At 32.0% G+C, this 25,567-nt stretch overlaps 1 protein-coding gene across 2 annotated transcripts; it reads right to left on the bottom strand.

Moving 5' to 3' along the window:
- LOC134695844 (inverted formin-2-like) lies at positions 1-24,224 on the bottom strand. 2 transcript variants are annotated; one of them, XM_063557285.1, is made up of 16 exons: positions 23,845-24,224; positions 23,293-23,408; positions 22,119-22,278; positions 20,426-20,499; positions 18,390-18,491; positions 17,106-17,188; positions 14,904-15,367; positions 13,716-13,834; positions 12,401-12,571; positions 11,119-11,376; positions 9,057-9,235; positions 8,149-8,269; positions 7,045-7,209; positions 6,140-6,248; positions 2,894-3,154; positions 1-1,426 (listed from the first exon to the last, which is right to left on the bottom strand). In XM_063557285.1, exons 1-16 carry the CDS (start codon positions 24,212-24,214, stop codon positions 336-338), a joined length of 3,843 nt encoding a protein of 1,280 aa, XP_063413355.1. In that variant the 5' UTR covers positions 24,215-24,224; the 3' UTR covers positions 1-335. The 2 variants fall into 2 exon arrangements, with proteins under 2 accessions (XP_063413355.1, XP_063413354.1); XM_063557284.1 differs by having other exon boundaries at positions 1-1,429.
- Between the last annotated feature and the right edge of the window lie 1,343 nt (positions 24,225-25,567).

A 25,567-nucleotide genomic window follows, 5' to 3' on the forward strand; every position in this document is an offset into this window, starting at 1 on the left:
TAAAAACGACAAATATTTAAAGTGAACATTAATTTCAAACAGGCTCAGTGAACAAATTGCAATATCCACAGAGTGTATGCCTCTATTACATGTGTGCTAAGAGTCGCATTTAATTATGAGTGATTTCAACATTACATGTATACTATGAAACAAAGCAAAAGTGATAGTAACAACTCGAATAGGCAATTGCTTCAGACAAACTACAGACAATAAATTATGTACAAATTTAAAGCACCAAATTAGCCAATACTTACAACTCTTTAAAGCAACATCTAATGAGTCAATGTAATATAAAGCATTTGTTTCAAATTTTGTGAATATGAATATTCATTTCTCTACACTTCAGTATGCCTGACATCCTCTTTGCTTAGTTTTCTCAGCATCCTTAAATCTTCTTTGCTCAACTTTCCTGTCTGCCAGACTTCTTCCCTGCTTGAATTAAGATGCTGGCGTAAATCCTCTTTACTTAGTTTAGCTGTCAGTCGTAAATCTTCTCTACTAAGTTTTTCTATACGTAAATTTTCCTTGCTTTGTTTTGCAGATTTTCCTTTCTCCGTTTTCAGCTTCTTGAATTCCCTATTACTCTTCCTTTCTTGACTCCTGTAAAGCTGCATTCGATCAGACTGTAAAATATTTTCTTTGTTTTCTTTAGAGAGACTTTTTCTGCGCATAAAACGTCCAAACATCTGAGATTTTGTTTTTTCATCCTTTGCTGGGTCAGTGTTCTTTGGTTTAAGGACAGCTCTGGATATCTTATTGAAGAAATTTGTGACAGACAATCTTTTCTCTGGTCGTTTAGGTTTATCCGACCATGTCTCTCTTACGTTTTCTGTGAAAGGGAGTTTTACGATTGGTCCTTCCTGTAAGGACAAGTGTTTCTCATCTCTTTGGTTTTCTACATAATGCTTGACATCATCTCTGTCAACAAACTTTCCATGATTTTCCAAATTTAGAGTAGACAAAGCACACATACTTTCTGGTTCAGCAAGGGGCGCAATCTGTTCCTCCATGATAAAATCATGGTTTTTCATCTCCTCATATTTCATCCATTTCTCTGTGACAAGAATTGAATCTGTGAGATCGCTACGACTACGATTATGAGATTGTTTATGTTTACTTGTCTGACGTTTTAACTGTTCAAGTCTTATTTTACTTATGACTTCATTAGCTTCAGTAATTTCTTTATCGGACACGTTCAGTTTTGATGTATTAGTCTCATTCAACATGGCCAACGCAGCACTCTTGAATGGTGGTGCCCCATCAGATATATTTGCCACTTCCAGATGGCATGGTCGTTGGGCATGTGCCATTTCTTGCTTTAACTGTTGCAATTTATTTGCCATATCTCTGTCTGTCTTAGTATGTGGTTCATTAATCAACACAGCCTCTTCTTTCTCCAGTCTTGGTTCATCTAGAAGAATCTCAGCTGCTGGAATAAAATATGATACACTGTAGATGGTATTTATTGTGGATTAGTTAAGTTTCATGGTTATTAGTGTTAAAAAAAATGTTGATCAAGGAAAAATGGCTCTTTAGTTGTTATTTGATTTCTTGGTTTTGAAAAAGTTATATAAAAGTCTAATGAGAACCTATGAACAATAAGGAATCCATAGTAAACAAGAATGTGTCCACAGTACAAGGATGCCCCACTCCCACTTTCATTTTCTATGTTCAGCAAACCGTGGAATTGGGGTCAAAACTCTCTAATTTGGCATTAAATTAGAAAGATCACATCATAGGGAACATGTGTACTAACTTTCAAGTTGATTGTACATCAACTTCATTAAAAACTACCTTGACCAAAAACTTTAACCTGGAGTGGGACAGACAGATGGACAAACAAATGAACAGACGGACACAGACCAGAAACATAATGACCCTCTACTATCGTAGGTGGGGCATAAAAAGAAACAAACTTGAGATTAGTAAACGCATAGCAGATGCCTTTATTGGCATTAACTATAAATAAGAAGTTCAGTGCTTGAAAACAGCATTAATTGTATAAAGTAAATGAAAAATTTCTAATTGTTCAAAGATATTTCTTCCAAAAATCAGTAAGTTATATTTTGTTATGATTCAAATAATCTAGAGTGGATTTATGGTACTTTGTGGGCTCCTGTTTAGTCTTTTGATTATTTTTTTCTGGCCATGTTTTTCTAAGATTTCTAATGTTTGATTGCCCATTTGGTATCTGCTGACCCTTATTTGTATTTAATGTATTAAATTTCATATAATTACAGGACATTTATGTTTTTAGAATGTTGGAAGTTATGCAACTTTTTACCTCTTCATGGTCCCTGAACACATGTTTACTTTTCGTTACATGACTTTCAAGGTATATTGAAAATAATACGGGAAGTGCTTTATTTTGATTTCAGGAGAGATTTTGATGTCCGGATAATGTAACTACATACATGTATGCCATTGAAATGAAACTGTATCCAATCTTAACAAATTGAAAAAAGATTACATACATTTCACCACAGAATGATCTATGCTGTGTCTGTTAGCAAATTTATTTGAAATGTCTCTGTATTGACAGTAAAAAAAAGCTCAATTTCATTTGTATGCGGCTGCACTAAATGAGGTCTCTAATTAACAACAATGACTTCCTCATGAAGGGACTAAAGATTAAATAAAATTATTCAAACCTTATTCCACAAAACTCTTAAGTTTTATTTTGGTAGTGTTTTAGAGGGTACTGTTTATTTTTTCCATTAGTATAATCCTGAATCAATGAAACATTTTCAATTCTCAAGGTGACTAAGAATTCAAAGTTTAAAGATTGTTCATTGAAGCATTATCCTATACAAATAAGTTTTTGTAAAGTTTTGTATGAAATAATATGATAAATACTCTTCCTATCTTGAGAATAAAATATGAATGACCATACCTGAACTGGATCTCGGTCTGATGCCTACTAACTCTGTAGGCGACAAGATGTCCTCCTCTGAGTTGTAGGTACCAACATGCTGTCTCAGTACATATGGACTTTCTACAAAACTGATGTTACTAAACTCAAAGGGGTCCAACTCTATTGTATCAGGGGTATGGACTTCTGATTTGATAACAGGACGGAAGTTTCCACGGTGTAAATCATCTAATATTTTTTCTAAAACTTTATTTCTATCTTCTAATATGGAAGAACTTGCTCCTGAAAACAAAATATATTGATTTAACATATTCAACTCATTTAATGTAACCTTATTTGTACAGCCATCATTTTTTTTAAAATATGCATCTTACACAAAGCCATTCATGTGTAGAATGTAAGTTAACATGACAATTTTTTTACGAGAGTTAAGGTGGTACCTAACACTACAGGGAGATAACTCTGTAAAATCATCTAAACATTTTAATTACATTGTGTTGTTAAGGGAAGCTTCTCAATGATCAAAATAAGGGTTTCTCAAACTGCTATATAAAGTGTATTTTTCTGATAAAATGGTTGATTCAAATTTTTAAATTTTTTTAGAATTTTGTCAAAGGGTGAAAGTAAATACTTTGTCAAAATTTTATGAAAATTAAACCAGCCAAATTAATTTTAGTGAAAGTGTTGGGTACCACCTTTACAAGTCAATTTTTTATGTAAGTTACTGTGCTAAAGTTTTATATAAGTTCTTTGTATAAATTTCATTGATAGAACAAAAAACATAATTCCCAAACCATGTGAAGTTTTTTGAATACCTGCTTAGATCTGAATATCAAAGCTAAACTTGCTGTAGGCACATGAAAGATCAAACTACAAAGATTACTCAAGGTGGTACTACATAGATGATAAAAACTGAGTGCAGACAAAATAATTCAAGAAAACTATTAATAAACAATGCCAGATGCACATCAAATTCTGTGCAACCATTATCAACATCTTTCAAACTGGTTCAAACTCAGAAAAATAAGTAATTCTTAGAGAACTATCCTCTACTTTAGTATCTATTTAAAACCTTGACTCAAGTAAAAGAGGAAGCCATCTTTGTCAATTAAAAGTCCCAACTCTTCGATGTGATTCACACAGAAACTTTGCACTAACATCTGGTCTCTTATGCTTTAGCTTTTTTTTACAGGACCAAAAATCCTGTAATCTGTGTTTTATTGTATATGTTCTATTTAATAACTGCAATATTAAAGATTAAATGAGGATAATTAAATACTGTAAACCAACTATTTTACACGAGTGTTTTAGGAAGACAGAGGCGTAGATAGAAAGAAATGATGTGAAAGCAACTACTAAATTTTTTGGGACCCTTTAAGCAGGAAAATGTTTTTTTCTCGGTTTTTGGTCATAGGACAGTTGAAAGAGGAGCTACATGTAGACTTATAAACAATTTATGAATGCAAAACTATTCATAAATCTTCTGAATAGAGTAAATCATGTTTAATTGAAAACATCTACACATTTTCTGATACAGAATTTACTCAAAATTGTCCAAAATCTGCTCTACTGGTCTAGGCAGAAACGAGCTTCTCTATTTATTTGTCAATATTCACACTGAAAACCCCGATGAATATGCAGTAATGCTAGCGATGAAAACCTGTCATAGTTCATTGTTGATCGTACATTTGATTTCAACAGATGTAGAATACTGATAGATCTCCACGGTAGCACTCGCGAGATGATGTAAACCAATATATGTGTTCGCCATCGAGCGACCTCCCAATTGAATTCGTCAAAATTACAAACCAGGTCATTTCATATGTCTCAGAAAATGTTGAGATTTGTTCATTTGTTATATTTCCTACAAAAGGAAGCAGATATGCCACAAAGAAGTGATTTTCTGATAATACCAGACGTCACTCCACTCTCTAGTTCCATTATCATATGGTCTATAAACGCAAAATATAATGAGACTTTCCAATAGTTTTTTGGCGTGATTGCAGGATATTTGGCTCTGGTAGTCCGTCGAACACATTGCCGTGGCATGATTTCAACGATATCGAAGGGTTCTGATAATTTTAATGCCGAAACTACATGTCTTAGACTGAGTATAACAAATTCAAATCTTGTAAAAGAAACAGGTTACTGTCCGCTTTTGTCATGATCTCCAATAAAACTTCTACTTTGAAACCATTTCATCAATTAACAAAGTGACAACACATGTGTTTCCTTTAAATATTTAATTTATAAATTTTTATTTTGCAATAATGGTTTGCTGTCGTTGTGACAGCCTCTTGTTATATATATATTTATTCATTTTTAATGAGTTGAGGAATATTTATGCCCTGTCTATAAGTTGATGGGGAATACACACATGTGTTGTCACTTTGTTAATTGATGAAATACATGGATTATTTGTGTCCTATCACAAGAACCATAACTGATGAACGGTGAAAGTGAAAATTGTCAATATCAAATTTGACCTCAATTTTGTCATCAGTATCAACATATTAAAATTTGAAATGCTTAGGTTCAATGGTTCATGAGTAAATGCAACAACATGAATGGAAACGCCATTATATAACCATAACATAAGACTAATATCTAGCTGCAAAGTCAAATAGAAAGGTATGAATGTGAAAACAATTTAGCTTATACTGTGGATTCATTATCATTAGTTGGATACCATTTTTGTGGGTTTCTTGTGTACAAGTGAATCAAGATTTTTTAAATGTTCAATGAATTACAAATTTTCTATGGCTTTGTGTACACAGATTGACAAAACCATGAAATCAAATATCCACGAATATGCAATTTTTCCTCAATCCTCGAAATTTGATACCCACAAAAATAAATGATTCCACAGTAGTGTAGCTTTTAAAGTAGTATTCATATTATCTTCTGTCAAAAAGCTGTTTAATTTTTTTTTAAATTGGAAATGTGTTGTTGGAGATTAAAAACAAGAATGTGTCCAAAATACATGGATGCCCCACTCACGTTATCATTTTCTATGTTCAGTGGACTGTAAAATTGGGGTCAAAAATCTATTTTACCATTTAAATCATAGGAACTATGTGTACTAAGTTTAAAGTTGATTTGAATTCAACTTCATCTAAACTACCTTGATCAAAAACTTTAACCTGAAGCGGGTGAGACGTACAAACGAACACAGAGACAAGAAAACTAAATGCCCCTCTTCCATAGAAGGTGGGGCATAAATACCTGGAATGTTATGACAATACCTTTAAGCATTTTTTGCCTTACCTGCATCTTTTCCAAATTCTAATGCCATTAATCTGTTTTTGAAGGTACATTTAAGTTGCTCATTCTTCTTCCTTGCTAAGTGTGACTGTTTCTGAAAACTTGCATTGTCCTAAACAAAGACAAATGGATAATGACTGATTTATAACGGGAAAGAAGGAATTTTGATACATAAATTCGTGATCTAACTAACTACCAACCTTAAAACAGACCAGCAATATGTTCCCCATCAACTGTAGACAGGGCATAAATATTCCTTAACTCCTTAAAAGAAGTGATCTCATGAATAAATGTATATAAAAACATTAGTATAGACCTCAGGGGAACTTTCTATGGACTGCATACTTGTGATTTATTACTTTTTTTGCACATTTTCATTACCTTGTTTTGAAAAATCAGTTTGACATGACAATAGTGACACAAGAAAGCTTCATTTTATATACACATCCATAGTATGCACAAAATACAACATACTTGGCAAAACAATAATAATTTACTTGTACTGAACTCTATTATGATCTATTTTAATCAGGGCCTTAGTGGCCGAGTGGTCTAAGTAGTTTCTACTGTAATCACTAGCCAGTCAACACCAAGGTTAAGATTTCAAACCCCCACTTGCGCAGTTCACCCGACTCCAATCTTTAATGACTATGATTATCCGTTTTCCTATTGAAGGTTGGTGGTTTTCTCTGGGCACTCCAGCTTCCACCACCAAAAAAGTCTGGTCGCCAGGAAATAGCCTAAATGCTGTGCTTAAAGTGACGTTAAAACACCAAAAATCAAAATCAATATACCAAATATATTCGGTCATTTACCATAATTTTGCCATATTTAAATTTTGCAAGTAATCATTCTTTAGTTCTATAAATATCAATAAGTCCATTGTATTAATTGTAATGAGTACCTACCATTTGACATTTTCTGATTTGTTTACAGAATTTCTGTAAGACTTTGAAGGTGTTTTCAAGGTCAAAGTTTGTGAAATCTTCACAGAAATAAGCAGCAACCTTTTCTGATAGGCTCCTTAACTGTAGTGTTGTAGCTTGTATGATGATCAGTTCTGCTCTCACAGTCTGGAAGGAAAAATGGTAGTCAGCTTAAAATTGGTGTTGACATACCTTACATTTATAACAAGGAAAAGATGAGGATTAATATCATAGAGAAAGCAACTTCACATCCAATTATAAAAATTTAAGAAAAAACAACACATGTTCACTAAATACAGATATTTTAATCATATGCTCAGGCTAATTCTAATACAATGTGTTTCTTTCCCTTTGAAAACAACACCATGAAAAAATTCTTGATATATCTATACTAAGCACAGACTTTTTAAGAGGTGAATAAAGTAATAGCTGTTACAATATTCCTCTCTATAAATTCACATATATGGTAACCTGTTTGCAACGCTATGCCAATTTCGCTGTGCAATTAAAAAATTAAGTTTCTACCAGATCCCTTTATTCTTATGTTGATGCATTACAAAAAAAAATTAATGCATAAGAGCTCGGGAAAATGTAAAAAAGTGAAATAAAACAAACTTTTACAATTTCATTAAAGTTGTTGGTGCATTCAAGTCGGGACGCCATACAAATGAAAACTCCAAAGCTGAGGTGTTTTTTTGGGTGTGTTAACCTTAAAATCCAATAATATTGCATTAAAAATGAGCTTTAAGGTAGGTGATGTTTTATTATATTTTCTATTCTATTGCATCATTGGCACATTTACAGATTTCAGTAAGTTTACAAACTGTTAAGTGTGGATTTGATGTTAGCTTAACAGAAAAAAATAATAAAATTGGCAAATGGTGGGGTTGAGAATTAAAAGAAGTAAACACTTTTTTCTAGCAATTGTTTAAGAAATAAATCATGTAAGCTATAGATTTATTGGACATTTTTAGTTTAATCTAACAGGGGGTAAATTACAACAGCCACACACACATACACAGCATAATCACCCTGACTTCAATTTTTAAATGACCTAATTTGTCCTTTTAGCATTACAAATATTACCTCTATAAAGTTGTTGAACTTGTCCTTCAGTTTATGATCAGCTAATTGAAGACGTTGTATAAATCTACACATCTGTTTACTGAAACTATTTATGTCTCTCCTCAGATCATTCAGTGATGTGCTGAAAAAATTAACAAAATGATAAGATGTATAATTAAGTAGCACATAAACAAAAGCATTACTGTAACATATTTATAATAAAGGGCTGCGCTTTAGCGCATGATACGCCCGTTGCTCTTTTAACTTGTTTTTGAAAGTGTTAGACAACAGGCATATAATTATTATTAATCAAAGTGCTTGTAAGCACTGTGGGGTATAGAAAGTTATGCTCAATGCAAAAAAAAAATATGAAAAAGGCATGAAAATTTATATTGATAAAACACAACCTATGTTGTACACATGAAAAATACAGGAGAAATTTAGTTTTTAAATTTTCAGATGAAAATAAAAAATATTTTTGATATATAATACCATACTATTGCTAAAATGATAGTTTCAGATGATAATACCTTTGAAAGTTTGATATTGCTGTTCTACTGTTCTACACTATTTGTGTTTGCCATAAATCAGTATATCATATTATCACATATTTTGAACTGATATGTACGTTTTTGCATGGCCAATAATAGCCGGAAGTCAATGTTGGTTATCAGCCCTCGGGGCCAATATCGATATCAGCCCTCGAAATCCATATCGAGCCCCCAAGTTTAACTTCTGGTAACCTGTCAATCAAAAACTATTTCTTTTGCTTGAAAATATGTGATAAATAGATTATAACATGTCATTTTCCATATGGTCTGTGGTATCAGCCCACAACCCATATCAAGCCCTCTGGCTTGATATGGGAGTCTAGGGCTGATACCAGGGCGATATGGAAAATGCCATGTAATAATCTATAATTATCATACCTAGCAACTTTATCCAATGACTGGAAGTCCTGGAGGAACTTTAATAAGGTGTTGTCAAGATCCTGTGCCATCTTGATCATGTAGTGGAGAAATGAATGATTGGCTGTCAATGATTTGACCTCTACCATTCTATCAAGGCTAGATAACTTAAATCCTGCTGCCTCTCCTTGTACATAGTCCTACAATAAAGTTTAATACTGCAATAAAACTCATGAAAAATACACTTGACCAGCAATACTATTGATAAAGTGTAGTAAGTAAATTTTGTGATCTCCCTTTTACAATGTTGTACCTGATTTAAATTCCAAAATAAAAAAACCTGATAATTATAGTGATCTACAACAGTGTAATTTTTTCCATCAAACTCATCCTGCTTTTTAAGCTGAAAAAAAACCCATATAAACAGAAAAATAAAGGAGGGATGCAATGGGTGATTTTAATATACATGTACCTTTACTCCACCCTCTCAAATAATATATGTACATGATATACTGTAAATTCAAAATTTTTTGAGAGGTTTCTATTATTGCGAAAAATGCGACAGAGTTGTAAACGCAATAATTTAAATTCAAATTTTGAAATATTGTATATGTATTAAACAGGATTTTTCTCAAAATCTTAAAAATTAAAATCATATTCAAGTCTGAAATGACAAAATTGCAATAATAAATGCATGCAATGATTTCTGAATTAACAGTAAGGCCAATTAAAATTAATTGCTAGATTTTCATCCCCGCCCGCCCCTCTGAAATCTTCATGCCCCGATTTTTTTTACATAAAAAAAATACAATTTCCGGATTTTGTTCATGTCCGTTACCAGGAACCATCAATAATTTCGTTTCATTTTAAACTTCCTGTTTCAAATTTCGTTTTTTTTATTTCTTCGAGTAATTTAACGATATGATTGAGTCGACATTATCTGCTGCTCTATGATGACAACATTATCTACCGAGAATAGAGATTGATAACGAGAAGGGCATAAAATATTCGAGTTATGAGTAAAACGCCTTGTCCTTGAACGCAAATTGCGGTACCTAGTCACAAGATAATAGAAAACCATGTTTTTTTCTTTATTTATACAATGACTTTGTGTCAGGAAATTAGGACTGTGAATGATATCCAAAGCCCAAAAATCGTAGAACAAATTGGTACAAAAACATGACTGGATTAAAGAAATTGACACAAGCACTAACTTGTTTGATTTATGACCATATATTGAGAAAAAAAAAGTCGACACGCATTTTCATTATAACAAGCCCTTACCCATGGCTGTTGTTTTTGTTGGCAAACAGCAAATACCCTCTGTAACTGTCCCAATACCCTCAATTTAGTCATTAAACAACAACTTCCTTTTGGTTTAGTTCATGTTTTACATCATAGTTACTTTCAACACTGAGTTTACATTTTATTCTGTACTCATAATTCTTGTGTTGCGTACAATTGTACCAAATCATTTTATTGATTTTATGGGGACTACAAACCATTGCTTAGAAAGCAAAATAAATTTGGTGTAGGTGCAGTCCAACTGAAGAGAGCATTTCTCTTCTATTTATTATATACTTTAAATTTATAGGTTTCTAAAGCGGCAATTACATGAATAACAATGGTTGCCAATCAGGGATTTTTATTTAAGAGTTTAAAAAATAGTGTAGCATTCCTAATACAGCATGTTTATACATTATTCAAGCTTGTTTTCCACTAGCATATACCCTGCGGTATGAGGAACTTGTGACGAGGGTTTCATATAAAATCAAATTTAAAAAATAAAATCCTCCCACCCGCCCCATTTTTTCCAAAATTCGGATGATAATCTACTAATTAATTTTAGTTGGCCTTATGCTTAAATTTCAGGTTTGGATTATGATCCAAATAATGTAAACAATAAAAAACACTTTAAAATTAGTTAAATATTGCAAGCTATTTTGAATTATTTATGTATACAGTTCTTTTTTATTTCTCATTGGAACAGTTTGTATAAACATAATTTAATCTATTTCATTACAATTTGTGTGTGTGAATCTGAACTATTTCATCAAAATGTACATTGATGATAAAATCTTACATGATTCAGAAAGTTCCCAGCATTCAACAGGAAGTGGAAGAATTCCTTGAGATGTGTATTTTCCAGTATAAGTTTACTGACATCCACCATCATATTAAGTGATCCCTTCAGTCTGTTCATACTTTTGTTGTATTCTGCCATCATTAAATGACCTTCAATCAGAATCTCAAAGTCAGGGATATCGGCTAACATGAGTATAAACTGTTCAGCCATTCCTAACTCCAAACGACGTCCTTCGTAACTCAATAACATACCTATCTGTAAAAAGTAATGAAATGTGTGATTAACAGAGAAACAAGTATTTACATCATTGTAAATCTTCTTAAGTTCTAGTTTATAAACAGGTATCTAGAGAAATCTCGTCCTGAATATGCATGAAATATTTGCCACTGGACGTTAAGCAACCAACAATCAATCAATCAATCTAGAAAAATCTGGAGCAAAAAGGACAATTTTTTTTTCTCACAAATGCAAAATAATAAAAAAAAAAAACTGAATTTTATTTTCTATGACTTTGAAGATATTTCTTAAATAAATACTAAATTACTTAGTAAACAGTTGGTAACCATACATAGTACATTTAATTTCAACTTTTTTTTGTACATAGACATCTGACAATTTCTTGTCAAGCAAAAAACTTAATAACAAATAATACATTATGGTTTACAAGTTGAATATGAAATACAGCAATACACTGAAGTGTTTCTAAATGCTACCATAAAAATTTTTCATGTTCAAATTAAAGAGATATTCCTTTGATTTTAGGTATTTAAGTTGTGTCTGATGTACAGTTTCACAATTTGATGATCCCCGTTATCCTTATAATTTATAATCATCTCGTTTGCATTAATACCTTAGATAATCTTAATGTTGTGTTTTCACAATTTTACAATAAACCCCTATTCATCATGTTCATATAAGCATGTGCTAACATGTTTAACCCCGCCACATTATTTATGTATGTGCCTGTCCCAAGTCAGGAGCCTGTAATTCAGTGGTTGTCGTTTGTTTATGTGTAACATATTTGTTTTTCGTTCATTTTTTTACATAAATGAGGCCGTTAGTTTTCTCATAAATTTGTATTGTCTTACATTATCTGAAAGGGGCCTTTTATAGCTGACTATGTGGTATATGGGCTTTGCTCATTGTTGAAGGCGGTACAGTGACCTATAGTTGGGTAATGTCTGTGTCATTTTGGTCTTTTGTGGATAGTTGTCTCATTGGCAATCATACCACATCTTCTTTTTTATATGTTCTTTAAAGAAACAAATGGTTGTTGTACCTCCTCTCTCTCAGGTAATACTTTAACCAGGTACTGTAGTGTTGGTAATGATATATCACAGCTATCTTCATTCTCTAGTTCTAACCCTTGTATCAGCTCCTCTGGTCCTATCTCCATACGACTCAGGAACAAATTAATATTTCTTCTACTTTTTGAGTTCAAAAGAACTATCTGAAAAGAATGTTCATATACAGTTTTATCATATGTTTAGTAGTTAATAGAGTAGTTTTGCATATTTGATACATAGCCTGCTGTTTAATCCATATCGCGCAACTTTGATGCACACTCTTTATCCCACCCCTACTAATTTTTTTTTTTTTTTTTTTTTTTAAATCAGTCAGTTATTATTTATGTAAGCTTCAGATTTTTTTCCCTCAAAATTGGTCCAATAGAACAGTAATTCGGGTGTGACGCAATTTATTGAATGACTTCATTGTTTGGTATATGACATCACAAACGTCAAATTTTCATATTTTTGTGCGCACTAAATGCAACTTTAAAAAAATACAATAATCAACAATTTTTTTTTGAAACATCAACACGCTAATTGTAAGGTAACACAGGTGCTTCAGATAAGTAATTGAGCAGTTCTTTTAAGGCTTTGAACCAAGACAAAAGTAGAACTGAAGGTAACCCAGTGCAATGGATCAGAAAACAGTTCATATAATATTGAAATATATAATAAAGCATATAAAACATGGCAAAATCCGTATCACATGCAGTATCACCCTCGACCAATATCATCCCTCTGGCCTAAAGGCCCTGGGGCTGATATTTGTGTCTCGGGATGATACGACATATGCTACGGATTTTTATTCTCTATGTATTGTAATATTAATTTATTTTCATCAACTTCAATCTTTAAAAGTCTTTACATGCACAAAGAACTGGTCTCAGGCCTGTGTTTCAATAAACATCTGATGACTAATATAAGCATAAGTATACTGAATTGTTCATGACTTACAATTAATCTTAGTCATCAGATTGTTTGTTAAAATGAAGCTTTGATCTTTCTAGGAGAATTGCCTGATTTTTTTTTATATGCTGTGAAAGAAAGCAAGAAATAAATATATTAATGAAGAATATACAAAACACATTATAATATTGTTAATTAGATTTTTTTGGTCTCAATTTCCTATAAATAGAAACCGTAATTTGTTTTGTATTCTATAGTTTATGCATGTCTTGACAATTAATGTACTTGCCTTATCAAAAATCCATTTAAACTATTTAATAATTTAATAATAATTGTTTTGGAAACTGAACATAAGAGCAGACAATAACAATACCCATAAGCTTTAAACATTTTCCTTACTTCACTCTGTTCCTGTACTATATTTTCTGATGATTGAAACAATCTCTCTAATTGACTGTAATCTGGTAATATTCTTCTAGAAACAGCTGATGATAACCAGATACACTCACCATATTTATCTAAAAAATTAAAAAAAAAATTGTAAATTTAACTGTCTTGAGTGGATAAATATCGAATTACACGAGATCTGGTGGTGGAATCTGTTTCTCTAATGATTTTCTAACATTATGCAGGCAAACTTACTCTTTTTTTTCAAATGATCTGCAAAAAGATGTGTTCTTTCTATGTGACATCATCAGGCATTGTTGCTTTTTTTCATGCCGTCACAATAGGAATTTCAGAGGAGAGCAAGAAAATTAGACGTCATAATCAGATTTTAACCAATGAAGTACTGAGATCAAACGAACCACACGTTGATTAAATTTTTTGTATACAATGGGTGCAGAAAGGGATAAATTGACGAAGAATTAGAGAAACATATGTATATGCTCTATGTTTAACTAATAGATACAACACTATTTCGTGGCAATTGGGGATTTGGCATTTCTGTAATTCCATATAGTGTGAGTAAATTATCACTGAAAAATATTGTTATTATTTCAACATTTTTCTTATGTATAGCAGACAAAGGGGGACAGATTAACATGATTAATATAAGTTCTTCTGGTTTCTGAATCCCAGTATTTCTATTGTATAAACATGATAAATATAATTGTATTTTGTGCACTTTTGAAAAAATAAAATATTGGTAAACTTATGGCCAGTGTTATGGAGAATTTCCACCTGTTATTTGTTACCTTATCCACTTCTAGAAATAAACCATGATTGTAACATTTATTTTTATACAGATGAGTCCTTGATAAAAAGCTTGGATATTTAATTTTGCCCAAGTCTGCATATACAAGCCTATAAAAAATTTGTTATTCATTGAATATTTAAATTTCACAGTTCACATGTACGCAAAAAAAAATCAAACAGGAATGTGTCCCCAGTACAGTACACTGATGCCCCACTTCTATGTTCAATGGACCATGAAATTGGTGGACTTCAACTTCATCAAAAACTACCTTGACCAAAAACCTTAACCTGAAACTGGACAGAGGAACGAATGAACAGACCCACAGACCAGAAAACATAATGCCCCCTTCTATCTTAGGTGGGGCATAATTTTTTTTATTTGGTACCTACCTACAGATTCATCAGGAAGTTTCACCCACTGACAACTTTTCATCTTTTTCTTAGGTTTTGGTACATTTCTCTTCTGTATTCTGTACCTTCTTTGGAGAGCTGACTTATTTGTGGGCGTGTCTGCACTGATGTCTTTGACATCAAGAAACAGATTGTCATATTGTGATTGGTCCATATATTCCATCATTTCTGCTACTTTGGTTAATTCATTTGAGATAGTATCTTTGTTATGAGTTAATTCCACCCCAGTATCATTATCCGTTAGACATATAGATTTAGATTTCTGTGTAGATAAGGCTGTCCGAGCTTGGAAGTTTTTAATGTATTGGATACTTTTGTGTAGAGATTCTGGCAGTGTATCTAGAACAGTGTCTGGTGCATCACATGTATTAGTACTGACATGAACATCACAGGAGTGGACAGTCTGATGAACAAGGTTATCAATAGTCTTCCATATTTTGGACCTTTAAAATAAATAATAGTATACAGAGAATGAATATTCCTCTGGGCTACAAATTAAGACTGTGGAAATAAAATAAAGCACAGAACAGCATAAATGATTATTAGAACATGATTTCACTAATATTCAATGTATAATAAAAAAAAACAGTATTAAAAAAAATAGAGGCTCTAAAGAGCCTGTGTTGCTCACCTTGGTCTCACCTTGGTCTCTATGTGCATATTTAACACAGATGGGTTCATGACAAAATTGTGTTTTGGTATGGTGATGTGTTTGTAGATTAACTTTACTGTAGAACACTCTTGCTGTTAACAATATATCTATCTTTAATGCACTGTGCCCAGTATTTAGAGAGAAACACATTTTGTAAAAATTTACCAAATTTATAAAAATTGCTTTGGTTTCAGAATTATATGCCAAAATCTACATTTGACCCCTATGTTCTATTTTTAGCCATGGTAACCATCTTGTTTGGCTGGCAGGGTCATCGTACACATTTTTTGAACTAGATACCCCAATGAAAAAATGGTAAAATTGACTATAAAGGCCAATAACTCCTTAAGGGAACAACTGACCATTTTGGTCATGTTGACTTATTTGTACATTTGAAGATCTGACTTTGCTTAACATTATTGCTACCTACAGTTTATCTCTATCTATAATATTCAAGATAATAACCAAAATTGGCAAAATTTCCTTTAAACTATTAATTCAGGGGCAGCAACCCATTAACTGGTTGTCCTGTTAATCTGAAAATTACAGGGCAAATAGATCTTGACTTGATAAACAATAAAAACTTGTCAGATTTACTCTAAATGCTTTGGTTTCAGAGTACTCTACATTTTACCCCCCTATGTTCTATTTTTAGCCATGGTGGCCATCTTGATTGGCTGGCTGTGTCATCAGACACATTTTTAGAACTAGATACCCCAATGATGATTATTGCCAAGTTTGGTTAAATTTGGAACAATAGTTTCAAAAGAGAAGAATTTTTTAAAAGTAAACAGACGATGCCGGACGACAACACTGGACGCCAAGTGATGAGAAAAACTTACTTGGGGCCTAGTGAGCTAAAAATGTTCCCAACATCAGTCTAGCCAATTCTGTAAGTATTAAGCTGACTGCCTTAGAGAAGTTAAACATTTACAGAACCATATTCTATCTACATGATGTATACTTCAATGTATAAATATGCAAATTATTTATTGTGTTTAGACCTTTGAAGCCATGTTTTAGGAACTTTTTCCCTTTGTTGATGTGTTAATTTACATGATATATGTTCAAGGCATACTCACATTATTTTTCAACTCATCAAATAAGTTTGCATTAGTCAATTAAATTAGTTTATCTAGAGTAAGCACACATTTTATGGTAAAATCAACAAAAAGATTAGACAATAAAATTACAAGAAAATGAGTGGACCCATCAGAGAGGTTCAAACTATAGAATCAACTAACATCTTCATAAACAACACAGCATTGACTTCCAGATACTGTGGATTCATTTATTTTCGTGGGTACCAATTTTCGTGGATTACGAAAAACTTGCATGTTCGTGGATATTTAATTTCGTGGTTAGGCCAAAGTCTGCATATAAGCCTAAAGAAAATTTGTTATTCGTTGAACATTTTATTTCATGGTTCACTTGTACCCACGAAAGCCACGAAAATTGGTATCCAACGAATAATAATGAATCCACAGTAAACATTTTGTTTGAATTGCTTGATTCTAAATTATACATACGCATTCTTGCTGTAAACTGTTTCTATTGACAACAGATCTTGTAAAATGTTTACAAATGATACCATCTTAGATGTTCCAAATATCTGTAAATATAAGTGGTTTCAAATCAATTTATGAAAAGGACTTCAATAGTGTAACAGCTGACCATTTAAAAATGTATACAAAACATGTCTTTTAAAACTCTAGAAGATCCAGGCAAGTTTTTCATTAAAATAAATATAACCACTAAATTATATTAACAAATTATCCTAAAATGGACAGTGCTGTCTCCAAAATCTGAAATGTTGTGTCTATTATTTCATGTTCAGTCATGTCTGTACAGCATTGACTGAATCTATGCTTGATTCCTGAATGTATAACTTTATGTACACCTTACAGCATTTATTAGATCTATTCAAGTATTTTATCTGGTATTGGAGTTTCTTTGTACAATCATATCAGATTATTACATGGCATTTTTCATATCAAATGTATTATCAGCCCTAGGTATATATCAGCCCAAGAGCCGCATGGCTCGAGGGCTGATATTGACCGAGAGCTGATAATACATGCGATATGAAAAATGACATGTTATGATCTTTTTATCATATGCTTCAACAGTAAAGAAAAATAACAGATTAATGTTTTGATCCTTTTACGTGGTTCCCAAAGTTTAAAGAGAAAAAAACGATCAAGGACGTTGGACCCAAAATTTGATACATTCAATATAAACTTTGTTCTATCATATGCCACAACACAGAGAAAAAAACCCAACAGTTTAATTAATTAATATAAACGAATCGACAAAAAAAAATAAAAATTCAACAATATACAAAATTATAAACATTGTTTGGAAAAGTCATTTTTTTAAAAGAAACTTTCTAGATTATGTTTCAGAAAAAAATAAAAAAATGCATTTATTTAATAATTTGTTGGTTTTTTTTAAATTATTTTTATTAATTTACACAATACACTTTCCATTTTAATTGTTTTGTACACTACTTTGTAACGTTTTTCACTGAAAACGAAGCATTGAAGTGTATTTTCCAGAATTGGCCGAGTATCACCGGAATGCCATGAGATATCATTACGGAAAGGCATGTGATAACAATCGAATCATGTGATAAACTTTTCATATCAGCCCGCTAAGCACCAATTCGAAAAATATGAAATTTACGTCAATTTAATGCTATTATCATACGGTAAAATGTATATGTTATTTAGTCTAAGTATATGATAATTGACATTATCAACCACATCTTTATAAATTAATAACTTTTAGTTTATGCTAGTTTTCAGACATACCTTACTCTGTATATCATCAATCAGATCTTCAGGACTGTTGAAGTCTATATTAGTTTCTTGATTTAAAATTTCTTCATCTTCATGCTTCTTGTCATGAAATACCTGCAATAATATTTATTATATGCTAATGCATGTAAAAGGGATGGTTGAACAACAATAAAATAAAAATTGTAATACTATGTAGGTGAACATATCTGTAAATTTTTATTTGCCCCAAATTCAATGTGTTTGCGATTTAAATCAGTTTTTATCCAGCAAACAGGATATTAATCAAGTACAGAAAACACTTCGACAATTGATTTAAGATATCTTAATACTGAATTCTCTACTTTGAAACTGTTAAGCAGAAGTGGTGTGACTTGTTCAGTCTTTGCAGTAAGTATAATGTTTGGTTTTTAATTTACAATTTGTATCCTTTTTTCTTTTTTCTTCTTTTTTGTATTGTTCAAATTCAGTTTTATTTATGCAATTAGTTTCTTTGTTGAATTAATGGGATGAAACATTGAACCCTAATAAATAAACTGTTATCACAGATATATGTCTCGCCTTTTTGTAATTTTGGCAATTGCAAACCAAACATCAATGACATACCACAAGTGGATCCCCATAAATTGACCTAATCACAAACTAATACATGTAATGTAAGCAAACCAATCAAAGTCAATAGACCATGACTGAGGGGGCGGAGCCAAATAATCTCCATGGCAATGAGATGTGACAATGTTAATACATCTGCATACCAATTATCATTGATGTACCACATGTGGATCTCCATAAACTGACCTAATCACAAGGTAATACATGTAAAGTAAGCAAACCATTCAAAGTCAATAGACCATGACTGAGGGGGCGGAGCCAAAAAATCTCCATGGCAATGAGATGTGGCAATGGTAATACATCTGCATACCAATTATCATTGACGTACCACAAGTGGATCTCCATAAACTGACCTAATCACAAACTAATACATGTAAAGTAAGCAAACCATTCAAAGTCAATAGACCATGACTGAGGGGGCGGAGCCAAATAATCTCCATGGCAATGAGATGTGGCAATGGTAATACATCTGCATACCAATTATCATTGACATACCACTAGTGGTTCCCCATAAAACTGAGCTAATCACAAACTAATACATTGTTGACGCCGTCGCCAACGCCGGAAACAGCATACCTATGTCTCGCTTTTTGAATCCTTCAAGGCGAGACAAAAATTATGAGCTAATGTGGGAAAAATCACTAAAGGTATGATTTTACATTCCAAAACTTGAGAATCTTTGTAGGATTGTTAGAAAAATTCAATTGTACAAGGGGAGATTATTCAAACATCATAATTGACTTATATGTGTATATTTTTTTTACTTTTTCAAGTAAATAAAAATTGCTTGTACAAGTAGTACTCCAGACTGCCTTAATTTAATTGACATGCAATCAAATATTTCCCTTATCAGAAAGTACATTTTTTTTTTTATCAATTCTAGCAATATTGCTTAGCTGCAGAATAAACAAAAAAAGCATGATGTTCATTGAACACATGTGCTCCAGTTTGTAAATATACAGCAATTAATTTCTGCAATTTTTCAATTAACATTTATATCTCAAGAAATACAAAATTGATGCTACCCAAATTCAGTCCTGATCAGGGATTGGTGGTACTTATCTTTTTGTATAAATTTCATAACATTTGATTTAGGCACACATTTTATTTACCAATTACAAAGAGACATAACCCATGAACAATGCAAGTGCCTCAACAAAAATTTAATCTTGAATTGTGTTTGTGGTATGAATAAGCATTGTGTGCAAGTTTTATAAAGTTTAGTTGAGCAAATGAAAGTTATAAAACCCATATATACTAATTTTTGGACATAGAGTTAGCTTGAGTTTAAAAATCAAAAGCAAAAATTATTTAGCAATCAGTCTTTTAAGTAATAGAATGGAAACTAATGTTCCAGCATATGGACAGACAAATGTAACATCTAATCAATGGTATGGTTTTTTGTTAACTGAGCTGTCAGCATTACTATGCTCTCTTACCTCAAGTTGTAAATGTAGATCATCATCTGCCTCTTCCTTCCTTAAGAAAGTCAGAATGTCCAATAGATGTAAACCTAAACAAATAAAATGTGTACATATAATTAAGATTTTTCTTATAATTGCCTTTCAACATTGGGTTTTCTATGAAAGAAGGTACAAACTATCCAATCTTATTAAAATAAGTTCATATCACTTGCTCCTCTATTTTTTATATGTCGCTGTGCAAGGGTCCGGAAACGGTCATATTTGCCAGTCATGTCCTAAACTGAAACTATAATGTCCTAAACTTTTAATTTGGATTTAGGTCAAATTTAATTTTCAACAGTAATAATTTCGGTCATTTCGTTGAGATTGACTTTCAAAATCGCCATTTTGAACATATTTTTGTTTTGTTATCGATTTCCTGTAATTAAACTGCCACTCCAATAAAGTGTAATAATCCTGAGGGGCCTCCTAATAACTATATTAATGCCTTGGGGAGCTATTGGCTAATGATTGCTAATCTCTTTACCTGTGTTTTTAATTCACACCTGGCATTTAATCACAAGCTCCAAACTATTATTATAAAGAAATAAAAATTCCATACCAACTGGCTTCATTATTTAATTACCCAACAGGTCAGACAATTGTCACTTATGATTTATAATCAAATTAAAACTTGGTTTAATTTACGTAGAAAATTTTGTTTTTTTACTTCTAACACACATGCTTTGTTTACTATGTAATACACATGCTTGAAATTCTCTTCCACAGATTTAGACAATCGTAAATTTAAAATAATTTCATCCTAAATAAAGCTAGTGCAACTATTTTAATTAATATTCTTGCACTATTAAAGGTAAAATATTAAAAAGCCGATGATTTCCTGTGATTTGGGTAAACAAAACTAATCCCGGAAATGAGTCCGGAATTGTTCGTCTTACTATTGTCGCATTACATCATTAAAATCATTTTATTTTTAAACTGTTGCCTTCCCTTAATTGCTCTTGATCAATTTTTGGAAAATGGTAGGACAAATCAAGAAGCAATTGCAATGCAACAGTGAAACAAGTTTGTTGATGCTACGAACATGACGATCGAGTATGAGCATACTCATAATGAGTCTCATGCAGTAATGTGATTTTGACAATCATTTTTTGAAAAGGGGCATCAACTTTTAAGTTGTATGAAAATGACCGAAATTAGGTGAAAAAATTTCCAGATCCTTGTCGCTGTGTGTCACACCTCGATTTTGTATATGTTCTCATCACTTGCTCCTTGCTATTTTATATGTTGCTGTGAGCTACATAAAATCAAGGAGCAAGTGATGTGAACTTATTATAATAAGATTGCATACAATCAGTTTAATGATAATCCTGAGATGTTCATAATCATATGATAAAATATAAAAGACAAGAGTTTCATGTGAATATAATTGCTTTCTTCTTTTTTTTTAATCTTTGTTTGTTTAGAATGATGTTCTAATATAACTCTGTAACAATTAACGATTGCACACTTAAATTGCATTCTGTTCATTAAATTTCAAGGTGTTTATTATTTGTAGTTGAAGCATTTTGTGACATTTTCAAGGTCTGACAGTGTCAGACTGACACATCCAATTCTTATTGTTCAAATAAACTCTGGACATCTTTGAACTCGGAAATTGACCATTGTCTGACAGTCATTACATTTTTTCATTGCTATAAATATGTACCTATGAATTCATTTCTTATTCTATTTCTTTCTACAGTGTCTGGTGTTGTGTTTATTATACAATTAATCAAGGTCATCAGAGCTGTTTTATGCTGCACTGTCTCAGCTGTCTTCAAATCATTGATTATGACACTGAATCTGTTTGTCTGATCTGTTTCTTTCTGTGAAGGCAAAGAATATATATAGATAATAATGAAAAACAATGTAAAAATTTAAGCAGAATGTGCCTGAGGGCATCTATCATGTATATACACCCACTTAAAGTTTGCAATTTTTAAAATTAAAAAGGTGCATAATTCGAGAATGGTAAATGATTCACTGCCCAAATTAAACTCTGTGGTCTGCACTTCATAAAATCTTGATGAGGAAAACTTAAGTTAACAGTGAGGAAACAAAATTGGGATGGACAGACACACAAAAAGACATACACAGTTAACACCTTTAATGCCCCAATTGCCTACTGAGAGGACATAAAAGAACACAAGGCAATCTCACTATCACATCTAAATGTTCTTATTTGTTATACATTTCAAAAAGTTCTTATCATAGTGAATATGTATACATGTAATGAACATGAACATGATCATTTTGTCATTTTAGGACATTTTATAGCTTATTATCACATTATTTGAAATGGGTATTGCTCATTACTGAAAGTGGTAAGTTAACCTATAATTACATCTATGTCATATGGTCTCTGGTGAATATTGGCAACCATACAACACACATTATGTTCATGTATGTTGCTGTATGTGTATCATGTATATACATTTATTTAACCAAAGCTTCATAATTCAGTCTTCACGCTGAGTGGCAGCCCAGGATAGTAAAATTGCTCTCGGGCCAAGAGTTCGTGAAATCTTTTTTCCCTTGGTGGACCTTGAAGAAAATCTGCTGGTCCTCACTAATAATCTATTGAAAAATACTAAAATTGTGGCAGTCCTATGCAAAATTTTGGTGGTGAACTCCTGAGGACTTACACTTTTCATGAACTCTGCAGGCCTGTAAAAATCATATCTACAGGCCAACAGAATCTAACTAAAATTTTTCAAAAATTGAGGTCCGTGCTTGTAGATTTAATAGTTCATCGTGAAGACTGCTTCATGATAATATCTCTGTTTTGTACTTCAGCATGTTCAGTCAAAAACATACAATTTCTTCCTGATAATTCTAACCTTAAAGTAGTTGAGCGCATTAAGAACACTTTGGTATCCCAGATTATTGTACACACATATAGCTGATAACATCTCTATCACATGCTTTCTTGGTAAAGTGTTCCCAATGTTCAGGGCTGCAATACAAAACAAAATAGTTTGTCAGTTATGGATGCATCATTGATTTTAATAACATTGAACAATATTTGGCAAATTTTCTTATATTTATTTACAGAAAAGATTTTACTTTAATGTCTGATTCTTGCATCTACTATTTTTTTTATGAAACTTATCACACTGCATAACTGTCCAAGACTAGAATTTGCTCTCACTGTCATGCTTAACATACAATGACATACCCTAATCAAATTTAAAAGTATCCGAAAATAAAAAGTATGTTGCTGACAGATCTAAAAGTGGATGTCAATAATGAAAGCTGTCAACATTATCATGAAGTTTTAGTAGAAGTAAGAAATAGAAGTATTAAATGAATGTCATCTTACAGCAAATAGGTGTTTACCTTATTCAATTTTAATTTCATCATGTTTATAGCCTAAATCCAAATACATTTACCTAAAGATAATTTTGGTGTGTACATATCATGTCTAACCATGAAGTCAAGTCCTGTGTTTGTATTTAAAATAGCCCTGACACAAGCCAGACAATCTAGCTGATGAATGGCATCAGAGAAACTAGTGAAGCCTTTAGCCGTCATCTGAATCAGTGAGTCCAACAAACTTTCTAATCCATCTAGTTCTAGGAATTCATGTAGCCAGGCATCGCTACAGGTCTCTAGACATGTCCTCAAGGCATAGAACATCTGAACTGACGGTGAGCTGTGGGACAGTGAAATACATTTCTCTGGCGATGCCTTCTTCATCTGCACTTCTAATTCTGTCAGTGAGGCATCTTTCATGTCTGTTGCATGTACTTGAACTGCCATGATGTTTATTTTCCTCAGGGTCTGTAAAATAAAATAAGATTAGTACCTTACAGTAGATATAACCTTTATTTTCAAATAATAGAGATCCAGTTTTTTTGGTGCTCAGAGCTCCACTTGAGAATAAACAAATTTTGTTTTTTAACCCCAAAAAAAATAAATTGCACCATCAATCATGTCAATTCAGTTTACCCTTATATACATATCAAATTGGGTTTTCCTCACCAATTAATTTAGATTTACACAATTCACCATTCCTGAATGGTCCAACAATGTTTTTTTTATCATTATCATGTTACATGTATTGCATTAAAATGTTATTCTTCTACAATTACTACACCCATAGACTACCCAACTAAGCACATAATACTAATAAAAAACCAAACTAAAGTTCAAATTGAATACCCACACGACAGTGCCATGTGCTGATTTTAATTGCACATTATGATACATAATATCATGTCGACAAAATATAGTCAAGTAATACATAATTACTAATGAAATCAAAACATTTCATATAACATCAAATAAATTCACATAAGCAAGATAAAAAATTTCAACTGAGAAACACGTCTAGTCGAGTCGGCCCTGTCGTGCTGAATGGCTATATCCCATGAAGCGTGGGAAAACAACTAACGGTCTATGGGAGACAACTAGAAGAAATTAATTTCAATCTAATTCAGTTCCTTCAAACGGTTGAAATAACATTTATTCCTGGAGCAAATGAGAATCTAGATGCTTTGTTGGAACTTTTTGTAAATTTTGTGTATATATATATATATACATTGTACATGCATACATGTATGTACAAAAATGTACATATGGACCATAATTTGCTATTGGGCTCGTTTCCTGTAACTATAGAAAAGTGATAAAATTGTGAATTACTGTAAGAAAAGTTGTAACTACATCTAAAGATGCCATTATTTTTATCAACATACAAGTGTATGCTACTCTTCTCTAGAAAAAAAATTGAAATTAACAAATTTCAAAGATTATACAACCGTATTTTTGTGTCGTTTCTCGCGTTAAATTTCGCTTCCTAAGTGCATAACACTGACTGATTTATAGATAATCATCACCCGCAAATTCGTAACTTTTGCTTTCAAATAACAAAGAACATCGAACAATAAGAATAGTGAGAAGAAAATACCAAGAACTATTAGTATTTCTGTAGCAGGTGTAAGAACACTGTCGTTACTTTGGTTTCCCATTTGTAACGCAAATTTTAGATGTTGTAATCTGCGTTGTTGTAAAAGAATTCTTTGCAACAATATGCAAATATGAACTCTCGCGAGATGTTCAAACAGGTAAATCAGAGATGATTTACATTCTTGTTTTGTTCTTCGTAATAAT

This window comes from Mytilus trossulus, chromosome 14, assembly GCF_036588685.1.
Source record: "Mytilus trossulus isolate FHL-02 chromosome 14, PNRI_Mtr1.1.1.hap1, whole genome shotgun sequence".
Taxonomy (NCBI): domain Eukaryota; kingdom Metazoa; phylum Mollusca; class Bivalvia; order Mytilida; family Mytilidae; genus Mytilus; species Mytilus trossulus.